The 21,684-nt window shown below is 39.9% G+C and overlaps 1 protein-coding gene across 1 annotated transcript in view; it reads right to left on the bottom strand.

The window, feature by feature from the left end:
• LOC127658592 (unconventional myosin-X-like) overlaps nt 1-21,684 on the bottom strand; it is a 106,548-nt gene that overhangs the window by 5,082 nt on the left and 79,782 nt on the right. The window contains exons 23-36 of the mRNA XM_052147969.1: nt 20,687-21,480; nt 10,707-10,830; nt 10,317-10,560; nt 9,641-9,736; nt 9,385-9,478; nt 7,600-7,655; nt 6,300-6,442; nt 5,975-6,169; nt 5,591-5,748; nt 4,491-4,614; nt 2,265-2,562; nt 1,254-1,461; nt 973-1,109; nt 276-396 (exon numbers count right to left, since the gene is read on the bottom strand). Coding sequence (XP_052003929.1) covers nt 276-396; nt 973-1,109; nt 1,254-1,461; nt 2,265-2,562; nt 4,491-4,614; nt 5,591-5,748; nt 5,975-6,169; nt 6,300-6,442; nt 7,600-7,655; nt 9,385-9,478; nt 9,641-9,736; nt 10,317-10,560; nt 10,707-10,830; nt 20,687-21,480 — 2,792 coding nt within the window. The remainder of the gene's footprint in view (nt 1-275; nt 397-972; nt 1,110-1,253; nt 1,462-2,264; nt 2,563-4,490; nt 4,615-5,590; nt 5,749-5,974; nt 6,170-6,299; nt 6,443-7,599; nt 7,656-9,384; nt 9,479-9,640; nt 9,737-10,316; nt 10,561-10,706; nt 10,831-20,686; nt 21,481-21,684) is intronic.

Below are 21,684 nucleotides of genomic sequence, written 5' to 3'. Positions count from 1 at the left end.
TGCCATTGTGACCCTTACACTTCAGACCAACAAATTAGATTTTATCACATGAAAACCCAGTTAGAATACGACATATGATGAGGAATAAAATGGGCCCTATCAAGCTTGTCATACATTACCCTAATTTATCCTATTAGAGCTATAACAGTTCAACGGCAAAACAGTTGTGAGATACCAAATCTTAAGAACAAAATACTGCATAGTTTAAAAGATTAACTGGATTAGAATGGAATTGAATAGAACAGCGGTATGAGGTAAAACTATAAATTACTGACCTGCTCAAACATGAAGACAAACTCCACTCCTTCCTTGGGCATGCTCTCCACGTCCAAGAAACAATAAAGTTTAAAGTAAAGCTTCCATGGACCATCTTCCTCCACCTCACTTCCTGCCAGCCTGAGAAACAACCACAACAAATGTCAGTTTTTGAATATTTACAAAGTACCTCAAAATGATATTTTTCACATACACTTGCAGTCAAAGGTTTGGACACAATTTGTTTTTCATGATCTTACATACCGTTTGATTTAAAGGTTTAAATAAATGCTTGAAATTAGTTCTGCAGACGAATATAAATTGTGCCAACATTTGCATTTCTTCACAAAACATAAGTTTTATTGAACTTTTTTTTGGCCCAATAGTGAAGCAAAAGTAGGCAAGTGCCCATCCAGTATGGGGACTGCTTCAATACTCTTTAAAAAGCATCCCAGGTGGCAGAAAGTGTGCAGAGCTGTAATATAGGCAAAGTGTGGCTACTCTGAAGAAGCTTACGTTTACATAATCCCATTTGTGTTATTTGATGAATAATATTATAAAACTGTAATGATAAACAAAGAGTATGTGTGTCCAAACGTTTTACTGGTAGTGTACTGTAAGTTTTGGGGATATTAGGGGTGATGGGGATATTAACGACACACAAACAGTGTTTAATATCTGAGAGTAAACATGGGCAACTCTTTAGAGTCATTTCACCTCTCAAACTTGGCCAGCACATCAGCCACAATCACCCTGCTCTCCACGGCTCGGTCGATCGCGATGTTATGCTCAAATAAAGCAAACATGTTCCTGCTGTCCTCCATTGCCAAGCCTCGGATCAGTTTCTCTACCACCTACACAGGGTGAATAAATGATGACAGAATTTTAATATTTGGGTGAAAATTCACATTTTGCTATTCCTTTCACTTCTCCAATACAGTTATAATTGCCCCCTGTGTGAAATGTTCTGAGCATCAGAGGCTGAAAGCATCCCGTACCTCTCCTGCTGTGGTGTGAGAGTTGATTGAAATCTTGCAGGAGCCTCCGCCATGGCAGTAAACAGTGGTCGTCATCTCTCGTCTGTTCAGGAGAGCAATGATCTCCTCTTGGGAAGGCACAAACTCTCGTGTCTTTGTCTTCTTCAGTGATTCGCCAACGAAGACCGCAAACATCTCAATTTCTGTTCCAGGAAACAGCTCTTTTATCCTAATGAGTGATACATATCAGAAGATATTAAGGTCATAAATGTACAATGCCAGTACTTGGTTGTATAACCAAGCAAGTTATAATAAGTGATCAAAACAGCCAGTGCCACATTGCCGATGAAAGCGAAGTGGAGGGGGAACTACCCTCCCCTCCACCCTGGCCAGTAAGGGGGGGTCAAGGTGGGGCCCGACATGTGTTCTGCACTAGGGCCCATCAGATCCAAGTTACGCCACTGATCAAAAAAGTTCTATAATTGCCAAATAACAGTCAAACTTCATTAGTTCAAACCCTTGAAAGATTTGAAAAAACTTAAAATAAAGATCCAATGAAATTGTTTGGTGAGTTCTGTTTTCTTTCCTGTGTTTACATATTTACTTTTGAAACATGATGTTAGGGCATTACATATCGAAGGGCACCTACATTTTTTCCAAATAGACAATAGGCTTTTGTTTACATCACAGCCTTGAACCTTGATTTGCTACTTTCTATTGCTAGTCTGTGTCAGGTGGTATTAGGGGGAGGGACATTCTGATTTTACAGTGCAATTTATTAGACCAAATATTTAGGATACACCCATGAGGGCAAAATAATTCATCAATATTTTTGGTCCGTTTTCCAGGAAGAAAAATACAAATTTTTAAATGCGTAAATATGTTAAAAGATAATTTTGTCAACTTTTAGGAGTGCACTAGCATATAAATTACAGTACCTCAAAGCTAAAAGCCAAAAAAACTTCCATTTATATTTTATGGGGGTTTTAACAGTAACAAGTGGATGCTATTTTGAAAGAGTAGCTACAACACCTTTTCAAGTGGAATCTGAGGTATCTCAATATACCCCGGCTGGGCAGAAAGGTGCAGCTCATGCAGGTGAGCAGATGCCAGTGGGCGCAGTTAGCAGGGCTGTTGGGCTGAGGCACATGATTGGTTTGTTTGATCAGCTGACAGTAGACTTCATCTCTGAGTGGCCGCAGATCCTGACACGTCTGTAAGATGCCCTGAATGATGGGCATTGGGTCTGGCACAGCCTCCATCTCCTGTAATGAGTTAAAGATCTTCACTGCCTCATCTTGCAGGCTGGTGTAGCCCTTCTCCTTTTGTACTGCAGGAAAAGCAGAGAAAGACATTAAATCCATCATCCCAGAAAAACAAAGTTCATACGTAAAATGGTGTGTCATTATTGAACATAAATAAATAATCTTTAGAGATTGATCAAACAATGAGGCACAGTAAATGCACTGTATGAGAGAGTACATTTCGGGTCGAAAATTATAGGACTGTTCTGGGTTCAATTAAAAGTTAAGATCTTTCGACTGCATCTGCTGTCATTTATTACAGAAAATAGTTTGGTAACACTTTTCAATAACTACACAGTATAAAGTATTTGGGAAGCATTAGTTTATAACTAATTGATAATTTATACATTATTGTTCGTATATTATTAATACATTAATAGGCTACATATAAATAATGTTTCGCTTTTACTGTATAGTTACCGTAGCAAACAATATATCATTGTTTAAAGGTGCTGTAAGCGATTTTAACATTCTGAAGCTTTCACATGACTGAGCAGTTGAATTAGCCATGGCCCCTCATTCCAAAACCTCACCCTCCAAAGATCATTTTGAGACCAAAACAGAGCAAAAGAGCAGAATTGATTGTTCCTGTGGCTGTCAAATTCAACAGTAGCACAATAGTGCCCTCAACTGACAAACATAATGAATCATAGCCTCAATGATCCACTTCAAATACAACACTATGTGAACAAGCAAAATGATTGACAGGTGAAAAGCATCAATGTCTGTGGTCCATGGATACATTTTTGTTTGCTGTTTACAAAGTCCACACTGTCACAGAGGCCGGTGAAATATCTCAGGACACTTATTTCATTAATAGTTTTACAAAAACAGTTATAAACACAATAAGCATTAATATATGTCCAATTCACTGCACATGTAAATGTATAAATAATTTCTTATTAATTATGGATTTATGCATTCTTAATGTTTTTATACTTCTTTACAACTGGTTTGTATCAGCTGAGATATATTAGTTAGGTACAGTTAACAAGTTGTTTACTAAGGATGAAAAACCATTATCAAACTGCTTTTATTTATATGACCTTATTATATAATAATAAATGGTTTGCTACAGAATATGTACAAGCAATAATGCTTTACAAATACTTTCTACTGTGTAGTTATTATAAAGTGCTACCAATATTTTTTGTTTGTAAAAAGGTATTTGTCTTGAAATGTCAAGCATTGACAGCAGTGTTCTGCAGGGTGACATGCTATATATATATATATTATCTTAAACTATTTTAAACAGTATTTTCTTATTCTCATACGTCTTGTATATGCAGTCTTTAAAACCTCATTTACAGTGAAATACACTGAATATCCATACTCTTAAAAAATGTGGAACAAACATTAAAATACACAGCATTTCGAAATATTACAAATATTAACATGAGACTAGTATGATACAAACGCTTGCCTGCTTTGTTTGTGCAAAGTTATATGCAATGTTTCAACTCATAACCATGTCAAGCCAGTAAACCCTGTAATGTTTACATTATACAAGCAAGCCTAACAGAAAGAGGTCATCTGCCAAGAACAGTAGTCCCACCACTAAAAGGTCTCACGATTTAGACAACCTTACGTCTTAAATAATACACAATGGAAGAATGAATGTGCTTTAACAAAAATACAAGCTTAACATTTCTGCTTTTAAATCCTGTCTTGCCCCAAACACTTCCAAATATAAGTCAGTGCACTACTGTATGCAACTTATGTTTGTTGTTCAAACAAAATGATGGAAGAGTCTAAATAATTTTTTGTGGAATCATCAAAATGCCACAGATGCTGTCAACAGAGCTTAACTTGAATTGAACCCAATATTTGTTTAATCATAAAACTGAAATTATTATATATTGCAATGTATGTAACAGTCAAAAACAGCTTTCAATGTCCCCCGTTTCATTTCACAGGGAATGTAGGAATACAGCAGTATAATAGAAAGACTCACAGCTGACATTAACCTCCCCATATGGCAGAGGCAGCAGGGGCGAGTGTAGTGGGTGCTGAGTGTATCTCAGAATGGGGTTCCTCCAGTACATCTGCTCCACAGCCTCCATATTTAGACTGCTCTCCTGCACCATGAAAAGCAAGAGTGTATTAATGCTTTTATACATTCATGTAAGACAATGTATATCCACAGATCCCTGGAGGAGGAAACACAGCACACAAAAGTGACAAAATTATAACAGCTTTGCTGTTTTTGCCCTGCTGGAAAATCAAGTTATATCAGCTTAAGGTGGTCAAGCTTCGACCACATGAAATCAGAATTTGAGTTTTGTGGCTTTTAGGCCATATATATTAGCTTGGAGGCCATCACAAGCTAGTGTACTAACGTTGACACAGTTAACTTTTAGCAGATGTACACATTTTGAGACTTACAGTCTCTCTCTTTGGGGAAAACTGACTAAAAATATTGATGACTCTTTGCTGCACTACACATATTTTTGTCCAAGCAAATGCTCTCTTGAATGAGAATGTCCCTCCTGTAATACCACCAGCAACCAATTAGTAAGTAGAAAATCAAAATTCTAATCTGTGCTGTTACATTGGCTATTGAAATACGTTAACACAGGAAAGAAAAATGCGCTCATCAATCAATTTCATAGGGTCTTTGACCAGCTGGTAGTCCAGCTTATTAGCCACCTACACCAGCTCGGGTGAGATAGAAACTATGTAAAAACAGCTACCATCAGAACCTTATTCTAACTCGATTTTCCAGCATGGTTACCAATTAAAAAATGTCAAGGACAATTTGTTGACTAAATGTTGAACAAAGGCACCCAGAAATGATCAAGCAAATACAGGTTGAAACAAGAAAAATGAAGACATTCAGAAAGCAGAGAAAACAGGTTGATTGAATGCCACACAGAACACTCGTCCATGTACCTCACTTAACACTACAGTTTTTGACCCTGAGGGACTGCTGGGGTTGGAGAGGTATTGGCTTCCACAACTGAAACATGATCAGTAATAAAATAGAAAATCTGCTGTGATTATCCATGCCATGAATACCTTTAGAGTTACAATGTCATCTTAGGGTGATAGTACCTTGATGTCTCTGATGAGCTGCTGGGTAGGTGTTTCTATCGGAACCTTGTTGTCAATTGCCACCTGAATGGCTGAAGCCCATCTCATGGCTTCGTTCAGTAGCTTGGTGTAGAGACGGTAAGAATGCTTTCTTCCATGGACTATTATGTTCCAGTAACCTGTGGAAAATTGGAGGCATTGGGAACTGTCCAAAATAGGGTATGTCAACCAAACTAGGATCTCAGCCAACCCAGGGACCCCCTTATATATAATTGATGTTGATTATAGACATTTGAATAAATATCTCTTGGTCTCATTTGTGCACTCAAAAATCTCTTGTTCTTCAACAAATGTTTTAATTTGTGCAAAATAAACAACTTCATCCAGCATGTAATTTTCACTCACTGGTCTCCTTGAAGACCTTCTCATCTGGCTGAACAACAGAGCAGAGGCTGTTGAGAACCAGTGTGCCCAGTTTAGAGGCACTGCGCTCCGATGATTTGTAATAATCCAGTGAGTTGTTGGTCAGAACAAACCAGCGTTTCTTCAGCTTGAGAGAAGTGCTCTTCCCACTGGACTTCATCTCTTTATGCAGCCAACCTGGCAAACACATTGAGAAAGAGAAATCACTTAACAGAGCACTGTGACTCTTTGCCTATGAGCAGCAAGTCACCCGAAAATGATTTGACATCACATGAAGGAGATCAACAGGTGCAGCAGTCTCACTCACCTCTCACTATGAACTCCTGGCCATCTATTCTAGAGTCTCCTTTGGGTTTCTGCAGGAGGCCGATCCAGTGGTGCATCTCCTCTGGTGTTTCAGTGTTGCAGTGTATCACGCGATTAGCCGTTATTATAACAAATGAGTTAGGCCTGAGGGAAAGAGGTCTTATGAGTATTGGACAACACTTAGTTGAAATAGTTCACATAAAAAGGAAAGTTCTGTCATTTACGTTTCTGTCTTTCCCCTCACATAAACCTATCATATTTATCGAATTGGTATATAGCGAGTCATTTGGACCACTTAAAGGCTGATTTTTTCCCCCATTAAACAAGTTTTACTTCTAAAGAAATTCATTGTATTTTTGAAACATAAGTATAAAATAATGACCACTCACATGAGATGAGTACGCTAGTCATACCACTAACCTGTCTTATTCTACATGGGGCAGGGGCGCCTCATGGGGGCTGCCATTTTAGAATCACATGACCAGCCGAATACTACTCACTTAATCTCAGTAACCATCTTGTTATTGGACACTTTCACTCTTGGATTAAATTAATCATGGTTAATTATGAATAGTGAATTTCTATAATGGCATCTGTAACTGATAACGTTTGATTTTGAATGATGCTGCATCCACACCACAAGGTGTTACTGTAAGTCCAAGATGACACAAATAAAAAGTAACTGAGTGCACCTTTAATGGTACTTTTACGCCATTGTTTTGTCCTTTTTGGTGTTTGACAGCTATGGTGGCTATTAAATGTCGTTTTATGCAAAAGCGTAAATGTAAATATTAATAAAACAAAATTATTTTGTTTTTGTAACGGCATGGGGGTCAATAAAAGATGTTTTTGGATCAAATATTCTATTAATTCTATTTAAACAAGCAGAAATGCTTCTATCTGACAGAATACTAAAAATCCAGAAATAATAATAATACATTTGTATATAATGTATGTACTGTATATATATATATCAAACATGTTGTTTTATTTACACTGACATCACCGTGAAAATCGTTGGATTAGTGAGGCATAAACAGCATCAGTAAGTTTAACAGAAGCTTCTCCCAGCAGACTCTGAGCGAGACATGCACAGCAAGATGCTCATAAGTTATTAAAAAACAAATAGCTTATTCAAAAGCCAACAACGTAAGAATCCCGCGATTACAGGAGACTTAAATTATCTGCTTTTGACTTGAAAATGTAAACAACAACACTTGCGCACATGTTATAAGCAGGTAATAACGGCGGTATTGTGTAAAACTATTGCTATGCTATGCGATTATGAAATCGTGTAGTACCTGTCTGGGTTGTCTGAGGCACATACAGAGTCGATAAGCCCAACATCCAGTGTTCCCTGAGCATGACACATGACATAACATCATATGTAAATACAACAAACCACAGACCAACACATTAAACAACCCTTACAGTAAGTATCCAGCTGCATTATGAATGCATTGTGTATACAGTGGATATAAAAAGTCTACACAACCCTGTTAAAATGCCAGGTTTTTGTGATGTAAAAGAACGAGACAAAGATAAATCATGTCAGAAACTTTCCCACTTTTAATGTGACCTATAATGTGAACAATTCAATTGAAAAACAAACTGAAATCTTCGTGGGGGAAAACAAAAATTAAAAACTTTACAATAACCTGGTTGCATAAGTGTGCACACCCTCTTATAACTGGGGATGTGGCTGGGTTCAGAATTAACCAAATCACATTCAAACTCATGTTAAATATAAGTCATTACACACCTGCCATCATTTAAAGTGACTCTTTAAATGTTCTAGTAGGATTTTCCTGACATTTTCTTAGTTGCATTACAGAGCAAAAGCCATGGTCCGCAGAGAGCTTCCAAAGCATCAGAGGGATCTATCTCATTGTTGAACGATATCAGTCAGGAGAAGGGTACAAAATAATTTCCAAAGCATTAGATATACCATGGAACACAGTGCAACATCATCAAGTGGAGAAAATATGGCACAAAAGAGACATTACCAAGAACTCCAAGACGTCCCTCCAAAATGTATGAAAAGACGAGAAGAAAACTGGTCAGGGAGGCTTCCAAGAGGCCAACAGCAACATTAAAGGAACTGCAGGAATTTATGACAAGTACTGGCTGTGTGCTACATGTGACAACAATCTCCCGTATTCTTCATATGAATGGGCTTTGGGGTAGGGTGGCAAGACGGAAGCATTTTCTTACAAAGAAAAACATCCAAGCCCGGCTGAAATTTGCAAAAACAAACATCAAGTCTCCCAAAAGCATGTGGGAAAATGTGTTATGGTCTGATGAAACCAAGGTTGAACGTTTTGGCCATAATTCCAAAAGGTACGTTTGGCTCAAAAACAACACCCAAAGAACACCATACCCACAGTGAAGCATGGTGGTGGCAGCATCATGCTTTGGGGCTGTTTTTCTTCAGCTGGAACCGGGGCCTTAGTCAGGGTGGAGGGAATTATGAACAGTTCCAAATACCAGGCAATTTTGGCACAAAACCGTCAGGCGTCCATTAGAAAGCTGAAGATGAAGTTCACCTTTCAGCACGACAATGACCCAAAGCACACATCCAAATCCACAAAAGCATGGCTTCACCAGAAGAAGATTAACATTTAGGAATGGCCCAGCCAAAGCCCAGACCTGAATCCAATTGAACATCTGTGGGGTGATCTGAAGAGGGCTGTGCACAGGAGATGTCCTCGCAATCTGACAGATTTGGAGCGCTTTTGCAAAGAAGAGTGGGCAAATATTGCCACGTCAAGATGTGCCATGCTAATAGACTCCTACACAAAAAGACTGAGTGCTGTAATAAAATCAAAAGGTGCTTCAACAAAGTATTAGTTTAAGGGTGTGCACACTTATGAAAACCAGGTTATTGTGTTTTTTGTTGTTGTTTTTTTTCCTCAAAGATTTCAGTTTGTTTTTCAATTTAATAGTTCACGTTATAGGTAACATTAAAGGTGGAAAAAGTTCTGACATGATTTATCTTTGTCTCATTCTTTTACATCACAAGAAACTGGCATTTTAACAGGGGTGTGTAGACTTTTTATATCCACTGTATAAGGGCAGGCACTCACGACTGCGTTCTTGGGATTGGCCTGCTCGTGCTGGATCTGCAGAAGCTGTTCTGGAGTGGCACTGTGGACTCGACTCAGCACATTGAACCAGCCACTGCAACACAAGGTATCACATGAGTTATGTTCTACCACAAGGGGGTGCAACAGATAAATAAGAGAGTTTCACATCTACATTGTATTTATTCACACATATTCACTTAGTCAGATTCAGTGGCATCATCAAAATAAGTTAAATAAATATACAATTGATATGTACCTGGCATCCTCAGGGGATTCTGCATAGATTTGGTAGGTCCTCTCCTCCGTCACAATGTTCAGTGCATTCTCCTTCTCGTGGTTGTCCACAATCTCTCTGTGTAACAATACCACAAGCCGTCAGTGCATATACACAAAAACTTAGAAATACAACAGTAATGGTTGACTACTGGCCTCTGATAACATGAGGCATCTGCTAGTTGCAGCAGTTTTGTTATTTTAAAGATCCCATGAACTCAAAATTAAATTTTTGTGGAATTTAGTTAATGTCTATTACGATTAAAGCCACCTTATTATTAATGTCCTCCTAAGAAGTGGCAAAATGAACCTTAAGCCTATTTAAGAATATGAAATAAAGTCTTTCATGACTGGGAAAATGGGCCAAAAATATTGATGACTCATACTGCACTACACATATTTTTGTTCAATCAAATGCTCAAATGTTCAATCAAATGCTTGAATGAGAATGTCCTTCCCCTGATTCCACCTGCAATCAACTAGCAAGCAGTTGAGAAATACCTAAAGCCTACTGGCTGTATATATAAAAAAAGGAGATATGAGCCTTAATTTAAATGGGGAATACTACAGCACAGGAAAGAATATTACACTTGTCAAGTGATTTCATGGGGTCTTCAAAAATGAACAGCGAACACATCATCTGTGAACTGAGTTCTTACTTGACAGATCGGATGTCAATGGTTCCCTTCAGTTTGTCCTCACTGTCATTCTCGAAATACATGAGTTTGGAGTCTCGAAGGACGAACCAGCGCATCTTCCAGTTCCTGCGGGACAGAGTGGACATCCCTCCACCTTTCTTGTACAGCCAGCCTGACTTGAGAGAGTCCTGCTTTGCCCTGAACCACATGAAGGTCTCATCCTTCAAAACACACCAGCGCCTGCGCCATGGGATCATCAGCCCACCTTAAAGACAACAAATAAGAAACAGTCCAATTACATTGTCACTTTTTGCTTTAGTGTATCCATTAATATGTTCAGTTTGACCAATATTATCCAATGATATAGGCATGAATGAAGCAATTGGGAACAAAATAGTTAGAAACACTCACTCTTCATGTACAGGTAGCTGTGGAAATATGGAGGTCCACTGCCATTTAGTAGATGCACTCTACCATTTGACACCTCCTCGTCTGTGTCCACATATTCATCATTCTCCTCATTACTATCAATGAACTGTTGAAGAAGAGAGAGAAAACTTCAATAAACATAATTTTTTTATGCAATTTTATTTGATCCATTTGATGGCATTTTTTAACCATATGTAAACACAGTGTGCCGTCCATTTCTGTCAAATATTTCAATTCAATTAAGTAGATGAAATAAACTGATGGCTGAACAATGATGGCTGATAGCTATAAAATAAAATTAACATCAAATAGAAAATAAGCTGTTAATTGTAACGTAATCGCTACTTCAAGTTATGGAGTGAAAATATCAATTCATATTAGTGGCACATTCATTTCACCTCGAAGACAGCAAATACATTTGGTTCATTTGAAACTATTTTCATTGGTGAAATACATCAAATAATTGGCAAATATGTTTTGTATGAATCACAAGTTATTTAAAATTACTTAACACAATACTTGTTCATTGAACTGTTGTATAAAAGCAATATTACACTCGCAATTGTGCTGCTGTTGTTTCATAAATCAGCAATCTGTGAGTACCAGCAGCAACTTGGCACAACAGTACTATTGCTTGTGTGAATTTGCTTATATTTGTTAAATGTTATATAACAAATTTGAAAAGATAGGTAAAGTTTGTCAGACAAATTTTTATGTTGGCTTGACAAAGCCTGGCCTGAAAGTTTATAAAAGGTTTGAAGGTTTAACAGACCTTACAGTAAGATGAGACAGACAGACAGATAGATAGACAGATAGACAGATTTTCTGGCTCCACATTTTTAGTACCTGGGGCACTTATGCCACTTTCTATGATTTTCAACCCTTTCCCTGTATAATTTCAGACCCTATGATTTACAGTTGAAGTCATCAGTTTACATAGACCTTAGCCAAATACATTCAAAGTCAGTTTTTCACAATTCTTGACAATTAAGCAACGAAAACCTTCCCTGTCTTAGGTCAGTTAGGATCACTACTTTATTTTAAGAATGTGAAATATTTTAAGAATGTGAAATATCAGAATAATAGAAGACAGAATGATTTATTTCAGTTTTGATTTCTTTCATCACAATCGTCAGAAGTTTACATACACTTTGTTAATATTTGGTAGCATTGCCTTTAAATTGTTTAACTTGCGTCAAATATTTTGGGTAGTCTTCCACAAGCAAGTTGCTGGAATTTGGCCCATTCCTCCAGACAGAACTGGTGGAACTGATTCAGGTTTTTAGGCCTCCTTACGCACATGCTTTTTCAGTTCTGCCCACAAATTTTCTATCGGATTGAGGTCAGTACTTTGTGATGGCCACTCCAGTACCTTGACTTTGATGTCCTTAAGCCATTTTGCCACAACATTGGAGGTAAGCTTGGGGTCATTGTCCATTTGGAAGACCCATTTGTGACTGAGCTTTAACTTCCTGGCTGATGTCTTGAGATGTTGCTTCAATATATCCACATAATTTTCCTTCCTCATGATGTCATCTATTTTGTGAATTTCACCAGTCCCTCCTGCAGCAAAGCACTCCCACAAAATGATGCTGCCACCTCCATGCTTCACGGTTGGGATGGTGTTCTTTGGCTTGCAAGCCTCACCATTTTTCCTCCAAACATAACAATGGTCATTATGGCCAAACAGTTACATTTTTGTTTCATTACACCAGAGCACAAAAAGTAAGATCTTTGTGCCCATTTACACTTGCAAACTGTAGTCTGGCTTTTTATGGCAGTTTTGGAGCAGTGGCTTCTTCCTTGCTGAGCAGCCTTTGTGGTTATGTTGATAGAAGACAAATTTTACTGTGGATATAGATACTTGGCTACCAGTTTCCTCCAGCATCTTCACAAGGTCCTTTGCTGTAGTTCTGGGATTGATTTGCACCTTTCGCACCAAACTACGTTCATCTCTAGGAGACAGAATGTGTCTTATATGCTCCATTGGTTTTTATACTTGCATACTATTGTTTGTATAGATGATATTGGTCCCTTCAGGCACTTGAAAATTGCTTCCAAGGATGAACCAGACTTGTAGAGGTAAACAATGTTTTTTGACAATGCTTGGCTGATTTCTTTTGATTTTCCCATGATGTCACGCAAAGAAGCAATACGTTTGAAGGCCTTAAAACACATCCACAGGACCTCCAATTTAATACACCTCCAATCAAAAGCTAATTGGCTAATTGTCTAAAGACATAATTTTTTTGAATTTTCCAAGCTCCTTAAAGGCACAGTTAACTTGTGTATGTAAACTTCTGACCCACTGGAATTGTGATATAGTCAATTAAAAGTGAAACAATCTGTCTGTAAACAATTGTTGGAAAAATGTCTTGTCATGCACAAAGTGTATGTACTAATGGACTTGTCAAAACTACAGTTTGCTAATATTAAGTCTGTGGAGTGGTTAAAATGACTTCAACTTAAGTGTATGTAAACTTCTGAATTTAACTGAAAATAAAATGTATTTTCTTTACTTGTAACATACACGCTGGAGCACTGTGTGTTTGCTGTGGTAGGACATCTGGATCTCACTGTCTTTACCCTACATGTTAATAAAAATAAAAAGAGTATGACTTGGAAGGACAGTAAACGTCCTTCCAAATGTTAGCTGTCATGTCAAGTTTCATATTACACCCAAACATAACTCGAACTAGGTCTCTCGGTTTAAATATTCTCCAAGAGAAAACAATCAAGCTTTGTGGAATTGCGATCGGAGCAGGTGTGGATGGCACTGATATATGACTTAACATTCTCAGAATACCCTGAGGGGTAAAACACAATATATTTCAAATCATATTCAACTGATTCTCCCTCACCCTGCCATTGCAAATAAAACACGAGTAGCTAAATGAAATCCAAAACGATCAAGCATTTTGCAAGAGCAGGTGCATTAATTTCTGTATTATTACAAGTTTAAAGTTCTAAAGAGAATTAGTGTGCAGAGTGTTTTTGTTATGCTCCCAGCAACACCAGATCTCACTTCCCAGACACTGAACTGCATAACCTTGCCTACATGCAATTTTGCTTTCAGGTGAAATGTCTTCCTTATGGGGTGTTCACACAGACAATGATTTGCAGTGACAAAGCGACCAAAAGTCATTCATTTATAATGAGAATTGGCGATTTGAGGCAACATGAGTGACAGAGACTGTTGGACACAATGATGAGCACAGTTCAAACTTATGCAAATGTGAGGTGACTACCAATAAAAGAGCAGATAGTTAAATTCAATGCCTACTATCAACCAACAGTACAGGAACTTGGTGAATGGACTGTCAAACGATTAAATTCAAAGGGCATGCACACTGACATTGATTTGAAGCGTCAAAAACACTGGAAGTCATTCATTGTCGATGAGAGTTGCAATTTGAGGCCAAATTAGGGTCAGAGACCAGTGGAGTAACAAACAGTGTTGTATAAAGTATCCATTCATCATACTTAAGTAAAAAGATACCTTCATGAAAATTGACTCAAGTAAAAGTAGCTCATTAGAAAAATACTGAGTAAAAGTATTAAAGTAACTGATTTTAAATGTACTAAAGTATCAAAATTACAAGTAAATTGCATAAATTAAGAAACAACTAATTAGACCCATGACAACTTATTTGATTGGCGGTGCTCATCATTTACTCTCCCTCATGCCATTCCAGATGTGTATGGCTTTTTTTCTTCTCCTGAACACAAACAAACATTTTTAGAAGAATATTTCAGATCTGAAGGTCCATACAATGCAAGTGAAAGGTGACCAGACCTTTGAAGACCCAAAAAAGAGATAATGGCAACATTAAAGTAATCCATATGACTCCAGTGGTTTGAACCATGTTTTTTAAAAGAAACTGTTGGTTTAGAGTGAAAACAGACCAAAATATAACTCTGTTTTCATTGTACATGTTGCCATTGCATTCTCTAGGCACGATCATGATTTCAAGCTCAATGAGTCAAGATCATGAATTATACTTACTAGTTGAGTTGAGTCCGAGTCAAGTCAGAGTCTTTAAACAATCGAGTCCGAGTCAAGTCCGAATTAATCTGTTCAGAAATCTGAATTAAACTTGTAACTGTAAACTCAACATCAACATTTTTAGCTTATTTTAAACTTCACAACTAAGAAAAACAGTTTGTCAATATAAATGTAACAAAAAAACATGTTATGATTAGCATCATGCTGAACAGACTTCAAAGTGGTTTCAGAATGAATGCATATGCTTTAGGTTTATGAATACAAAACTGTCCTTCAACACACTTCTTATTGCGTTCTGTTGATATTTCAATTATTTGTTTAGAATAATAATTTGGAGTCATAAATTCAAAAGAATTGTCCTTCAAATGTGTCAGAGATATAGGCAAAAAAAGACGTGCATAAGTTAGCCAGTTGTTTACAATAATAAAAAAAAACATTCAAATAAAATGTCATAACCAACTAAATTCATCTCGTAACTTGAAGTTTAGCTTCATCGAATAATACATTTATTTTATAGTCTATAATTAAATTATAAACAAAACATTTTATTGCCCAAATTATCCTAATATTTTATTTTGCATAGTTGAATGTTGTGAATGGTGGACAAATGCTGTAAAAGAATGTATTTTAAGCAGCTCGTCAATGCTTTGAAAATAGTCAATCAATAATAAATAGGTGCCGTTTATCTGTTTAGAGTTGCTGTCTGGTTTAGCAATAACGCGCTCTCTTCCCCAGACTATTTAAAAAGCTACACAGTTAATTCATCAAACTATTATGAACCAGCTCAAGCTGACAACACTGCGTGGACCACAAGAGACTACAGAAGCCATCATGTGTAGATCATGCCTAAAAAGACTTAATATCCAGTATTAATATTAATATCCAGCAGGCTACGCAGCGCGAGTTTAGAGATTGCTGCGTCTTTGTTTTCACGGAGACGGGGCTCAGCGACAGAGTTCCGGATGCCGCTATTCAGCTAGACGGGCTCACCTCGTTTCGTGCCGACAGAAATACAGCTCTCTGCGGTAAGACTCGCGGTGGTGGCTTGTGTGTTTACATCAACACGGAATGGTGCAAGAACTCTATGCTAGTCTCTAGTTACTGTTCATCGCTGTTGGAGCTTGTGACTGTTAGATGCAGACCTTTTTATCTACCACGGGAATGCTGGTTACATAACCAGAGTTTACATTCCCCCCAGCGCTAATGCTAAGGAAGCGCTCTGTGAACTGTATGGGGCTACGAGCGAACTGCAGAACGCTCACTCCGACGGACTGTTTATTGTCGCCGGAGATTTCAACCATGCGAATCTCAAGACAGTGCTCCCTAAATTCCATCAGTATGTGGACTTTGCAACGAGAGGGGCGAACACGCTTGATCTTGTTTACACAAACATCCCAGGCGCTGCACGGGCGGAGCCCCGCCCCCACCTCGGCTACTCAGACCACATCTCTGTTATGTTAATTCCAGAATAGACCGCTCGTCAGACGCACAAAACCGCTTCAGAAGCAGGTGAAAACCTGGCCAGCAGGAGCCATCTCTGCTCTTCAGGACTGTTTTGAGTGTACTGACTGGCACATGTTCAGGGACGCTGCAACATATGGCGATTCTACCAACTTGGAGGAATACACAGCATCAGTGACCAGCTACATCAGCAAGTGCATTGATGTCACTTTCTCCAAGACCATCACCACACGCTCCAACCAGAAGCCGTGGATGACTGCGGAGGTGCGCACGCTGCTGAGGTCCCGAGACTCTGCCTTCAGAGCAGGCGATAAGGCAGCCCTAAGAACAGCTAGGGCCAAACTGTCACGGGCAATCAGAGAGGCAAAGCGTGCACACGCCCAGAGAATCCACAGTCACTTCCAGGACAGCTGTGACACGCGGCGCATGTGGCAGGGCATCCAGGCCATCACCAACTACAGGACAACATCAGTTGCCTGTGACAAAGATGCCTCCCTTCCAGATGCGCTGAACGACTTCTACGCTCGGTTTGAAGTGCAGAACGACGTGGTGGCGAGGAAGACCACCCCTCCTCCCAATGACCAGGTGCTCTGTCTTACCAAGGCAGATGTGAGGAAAACTCTATGTAGAGTCAACCCACGGAAGGCTGCTGGACCAGACAACATTCCTGGCAGAGTGCTCAGAGGATGTGCAGACCAGCTAGCAGATGTTCTTACCGACATCTTCAACATCTCTCTGAGCAGCGCCGTCGTTCCAACGTGCTTCAAGGCCACCACCATCATCCCCATGCCAAAGAAGTCTTCAGTGTCCTGCCTCAACGACTACCGTCCCGTCGCACTTACACCCATCATCACGAAGTGCTTCGAGAGGCTCGTCATGAGGCACATTAAGACCCAGCTGCTCCCCTCACTAGACCCACTACAGTTTGCGTATCGTCCAAACCGTTCAACGGACGATGCCATCGCCACAACCCTCCATCTGGCCCTCACCCACCTAGACAATAAGGACTCATACGTTCGAATACTGTTCATAGATTTCAGCTCAGCATTCAACACAATCACTCCCCAGCACCTGATTGGAAAGCTGAACCTGCTGGGCCTGGACACCTCCCTCTGCAACTGGATCCTGGACTTCCTGACTGGGAGACCTCAGTCAGTCCGGATCGGGAACAGCATCTCCACCACCACCACACTGAGCACTGGGGCCCCCCAGGGCTGTGTGCTCAGTCCACTGCTGTTCACTCTGCTGACTCACGACTGTGCAGCAATGCACAGCTCGAACCACATCGTCAAGTTCGCAGATGACACGACCGTGGTGGGTCTCATCAGCAAGAACGACGAGTCAGCATACAGAGAGGAGGTGCAGCGGCTGACGAACTGGTGTAGAGCCAACAACCTGTCCCTGAATGTCGACAAAACAAAAGAGATGGTTGTTGACTTTAGGAGAGCACAAGGTGAACACACTCCGCTGAACATCGACGGCTCCTCTGTGGAGATCGTCAAGAGCACCAAATTCCTTGGTGTTCACCTGGCGGAGAACCTCACCTGGTCCCTCAACACCAGCTCTATCACCAAGAAAGCCCAGCAGCATCTCTACTTTCTTCGAAGAATGAGGAAAGCACATCTCCCACCCCCCATCCTCATTACATTCTATAGAGGGACTATTGAGAGCATCCTGAGCAGCTGCATCACTGCCTGGTTTGGGACTTGCACCGTTTCAGACCGCAAAGCCCTGCAGAGGATAGTGAGGACAGCTGAGAAGATCATTGGGATCTCTCTTCCCTCCATCAAAGACATTTACAAAAAACACTGTATCCGCAAAGCAACCAGCATTGTGGACGACCCCACACACCCCTCACACAAACTCTTTACCCTCCTGCCGTCTGGCAAGAGGTACCGAAGCATTCGGGCCCTCACGGCCAGACTGTGTAACAGCTTCTTCCCCCAAGCCATCAGACTCCTCAATACTCAGAGACTGGTTTGACACAGACACACACACGTGTCCTGAGTTGCACTTTAATTACAGTCACTTTATAACTGTCTGCTACCTCAATAACTGCTATGTGCATAGAACACTATCTCATAGTATGTTATGTTTACGTTTTTAGAAACTGTCATCTTTTTGCACTACTGAGTACTGGTCGGCACTGCACTGTGTCTATTGTCCTGTTCATTGTCAGTAATTTGTTGTACTGTCCCGTACTTTGCACATGTTTGCACGTGCACTTTATATAGGTATATATATAGGTATTTTATATAGGTATTTTATTTCGTTGTGTTGTCTCATGTGGTCCTGTGTTGGTCCTTTGTTGTTTTTATGTAGCACCATGGTCCTGGAGGAACGTTGTCTCGTTTTGCTGTGTACTGTACTAACTGTATATGGTTGAAACGACAATAAAAACCACTTGACTTGACTTGACTTGACTAATACTATTTTTAAGTTTTTAACCACGATGAAACCGCAATTCGAGCACTGTCTTGGCTGCACAAATGGCACATGCAATTTTACCAGTTGTCAGGTCCCATGTTGTGAGAAACTGCCTTGTTTAGTTTCTGTTACATTGGATACATAGCGTCTTTATGATTTTGTCCTGCCAGCCAAATCGTTAGTCGATGTAATACAGTAGTTTCTGTAGTAACATTCAAGTATATTGGTTGACTGATGAGTTTGCCTGTGCACGTGTGTATGTGCGTGTTTGCTTAAGCACAGTGAAACAACTCTGGCTACGTCTACGACTTCTGGGGCTAATACAGTTGCTTGCAGACAGAGATGTGTTCACTATTTTCTGTCTTGTTATTTATTTTCATTGCATCACAAATGTCATGGATTCGGAAAAAACATCCTGAGTCCCAAGGACTCAATTCCGAGTCAAAACTCGAGTACCCCAACTCTATATCCTAGTGCTTAACAAAAGTGCAGAGTGCTAGATGGCGCTATAGCAAGTGTAATCAAGCTTGAAATCATAATTTCCAGGAATTAATGGTGAGCACCCCCTGCTGGCCTCCCTAATACCGCTTCCAGCAGCAATCTTAGTTTTCTCCAGGACGTCGCCCATCCAGGTACTGACCTGGCTCAACCCTTCTTAGCTTCAGTGGGCAACCGGTCTTGAGCTACAGCTTGATATGGCTGCTGTCAATATGTACAGTGAAAAAGTCCCTCACAGTCCAAAAAATGAGCAGGTTAAGTGAATTGGAAACTCTAAATTGCCCTTAGGTGAGAGTGTGAATGTGTATGTCTGTGTGTTAGCCCTGCGATAGACTGGCCACCCTCCAGGGTGTTTCCCTGCTTTGGGCCAAGACAGCTGAGATAGGCTTCAGCACTACATAGGACAAGCAGCTATAGAAGATGGATGGATGGATGGATGGATGGATGGATGGATGGATGGATGGATGGATGGATGGATGGATGGATGGATGGATGGATAGCACCTTGGTTAAATGTAAAAGGTAACTGCATTTGATTGACTTTTATATGAACAGGTTTCCTAGAAGGCGGGATACTGATAACACATAATTTCATCATTATTTCACAGCTTTCATAATGTTTAAGCCTAAACTTATCAAATGATTTTTTAAACAAATGTAAACTTTGGAATACACGTTATCTGGCACACACTTCACTTGTGATTTTCTTTTGATTAATCTTTTTGATCGGTTCAAAAGAATCAAATTTAATAGATTCAACTCAAATGGTTCTTTCACGAATCAGACATCACTATTGCTGATCTGCATGTATTTTTTCGCAAAAGTAACAAAAGGGTCTGGAGAAATGTATTGGAGTAAAAGTATCAATTTTAGTAAAGTACAAATATTGAAAAACTGTACTTAAGTACAGTAACAATGTATTTGTACTACATTATTATACACCTCTGGTAACAAAACAGAGCAGAGTTTAAATTTATAGAAATTAGTAATGATATAATGTGGCGACTGGGAATACAGACAGCAAAGCTCATGTGATACAATTGGATGCAGCAGTCAAGTAGGAATGCCTGCTAGCAACCAAAAGTACAGTACCTTTTGCGAGCTTGACAGACCACAGTTACTATTCACTTACATTATAACAAACAAACCATGCCAAGACTAGAAAAATTCACCTTTTGTGATTCATGGAAGAAAGAATGTCATATAGGTTTGAGAAGGCCTTTCACACCAAACGCGAATCTACACTGAGATTTTTTGCTGCAATTAACAGTTTGATTCTAAACAACAGTAACGAACATTCTCACCTGGAGCGAACATTCACTGCGAATCGCACAATGACAAAGTGAAGCTTTTTTTTTTTTTATTCTTCGCACAGCCATGAAATGTCACTGAAGTTACCAAACCAATTCAACTGGTGGTACTAAAACACAGAATGCTGTTTTGACCATCAACTTTAAATTCTGAAGGGTGAGTTAATAATGTCAGCATTTTCATTTTTGGGACACTAATTCCTTTCATCGCTTTCAGTGTGAATGCCCCTTCAGAAATGTATGGGTGCTTTGTGAACTCACCGAGTCTGAACTTCCCCTAAAGGACTCCATACTGTTGTAGGTACAGGAAGATCTACGTAGCACTTCCTCGTCCGTGAGGTGTCCGTCGTTTGTACTTCCTGCATCACCACAACTCCCCAATGCCTCCTCAAACTCCTCTTGGTCATAATCAGACTCAGTATCTGGTAGAATACTAAAGCTAGTCTCTTCCACTGGCAGTAAAATCTCTGTTTTCCTGGAGTTTTTATAAACCACTCTATAATATCCTTTGGTTAATGCTGGTGCTGGTGGAGGAGGGGGTGGAGCAGAAGGTGGAGGTGGGGGGATCTCTAAGAGTCTGTATTGTTTCATTGAGGAAATTGATTTTGGCCGCTCCATCTGTGCAAGTGAAGATGTGGCCACCAGACCTTCTGCAAAGGCAGGTGGAGGAGGTGGAAGACTGGAGAGAATCTCCTTGTCCAGAGGAATGGTAGCAGCTGGGGGGGGGGAATCACCGAGTGGTATGCCCTCGTCGTCCGCGTGGAAGCCTTCGTCCACTTCTTCCTCTGCCAGAGGTGCAGTGGTCTCAGATGAGTCATGAAGGTTCTCTTCGCTGGAGAGCGACTGCTCCAACCCTCCAAAGTCTAGCATCTCCAGGAACTCAGTAGCCACGCGTGAAGCCTCTTTCTCTAGGCGGTAGATCTCAGCGTCGCTCTTCTGCCGCAGTTCGTCTCTGGAGCTCTCGTTCAGCAAGGACACACCTTCGTCTCTTTGCTTCTGTAGCCGTTCAATCTCTCGCTCCAGCCGCAGGATCTCCTCCATCTGACGGCTCTCCTCTTCAGAGGAGTACTGACACTGGCTGTGGGACACTTCCTTCTGGAAAACAGTGAAGATATCTTTGATGTCAATAACCCACTTCAATAACACAAATCATTCTGTCAAATTTCTTTTTAGCATTCTTAACTATCCATTCAAAAAGAAACCTTGTAATAACATGTTTTTTGGACATGGTACCATGGTAATACCATTGTTTTTTTTAA

This window comes from Xyrauchen texanus, chromosome 18, assembly GCF_025860055.1.
Source record: "Xyrauchen texanus isolate HMW12.3.18 chromosome 18, RBS_HiC_50CHRs, whole genome shotgun sequence".
Taxonomy (NCBI): Eukaryota; Metazoa; Chordata; class Actinopteri; order Cypriniformes; family Catostomidae; genus Xyrauchen; species Xyrauchen texanus.
This window is presented reverse-complemented; position numbering and strand designations above follow the sequence as displayed.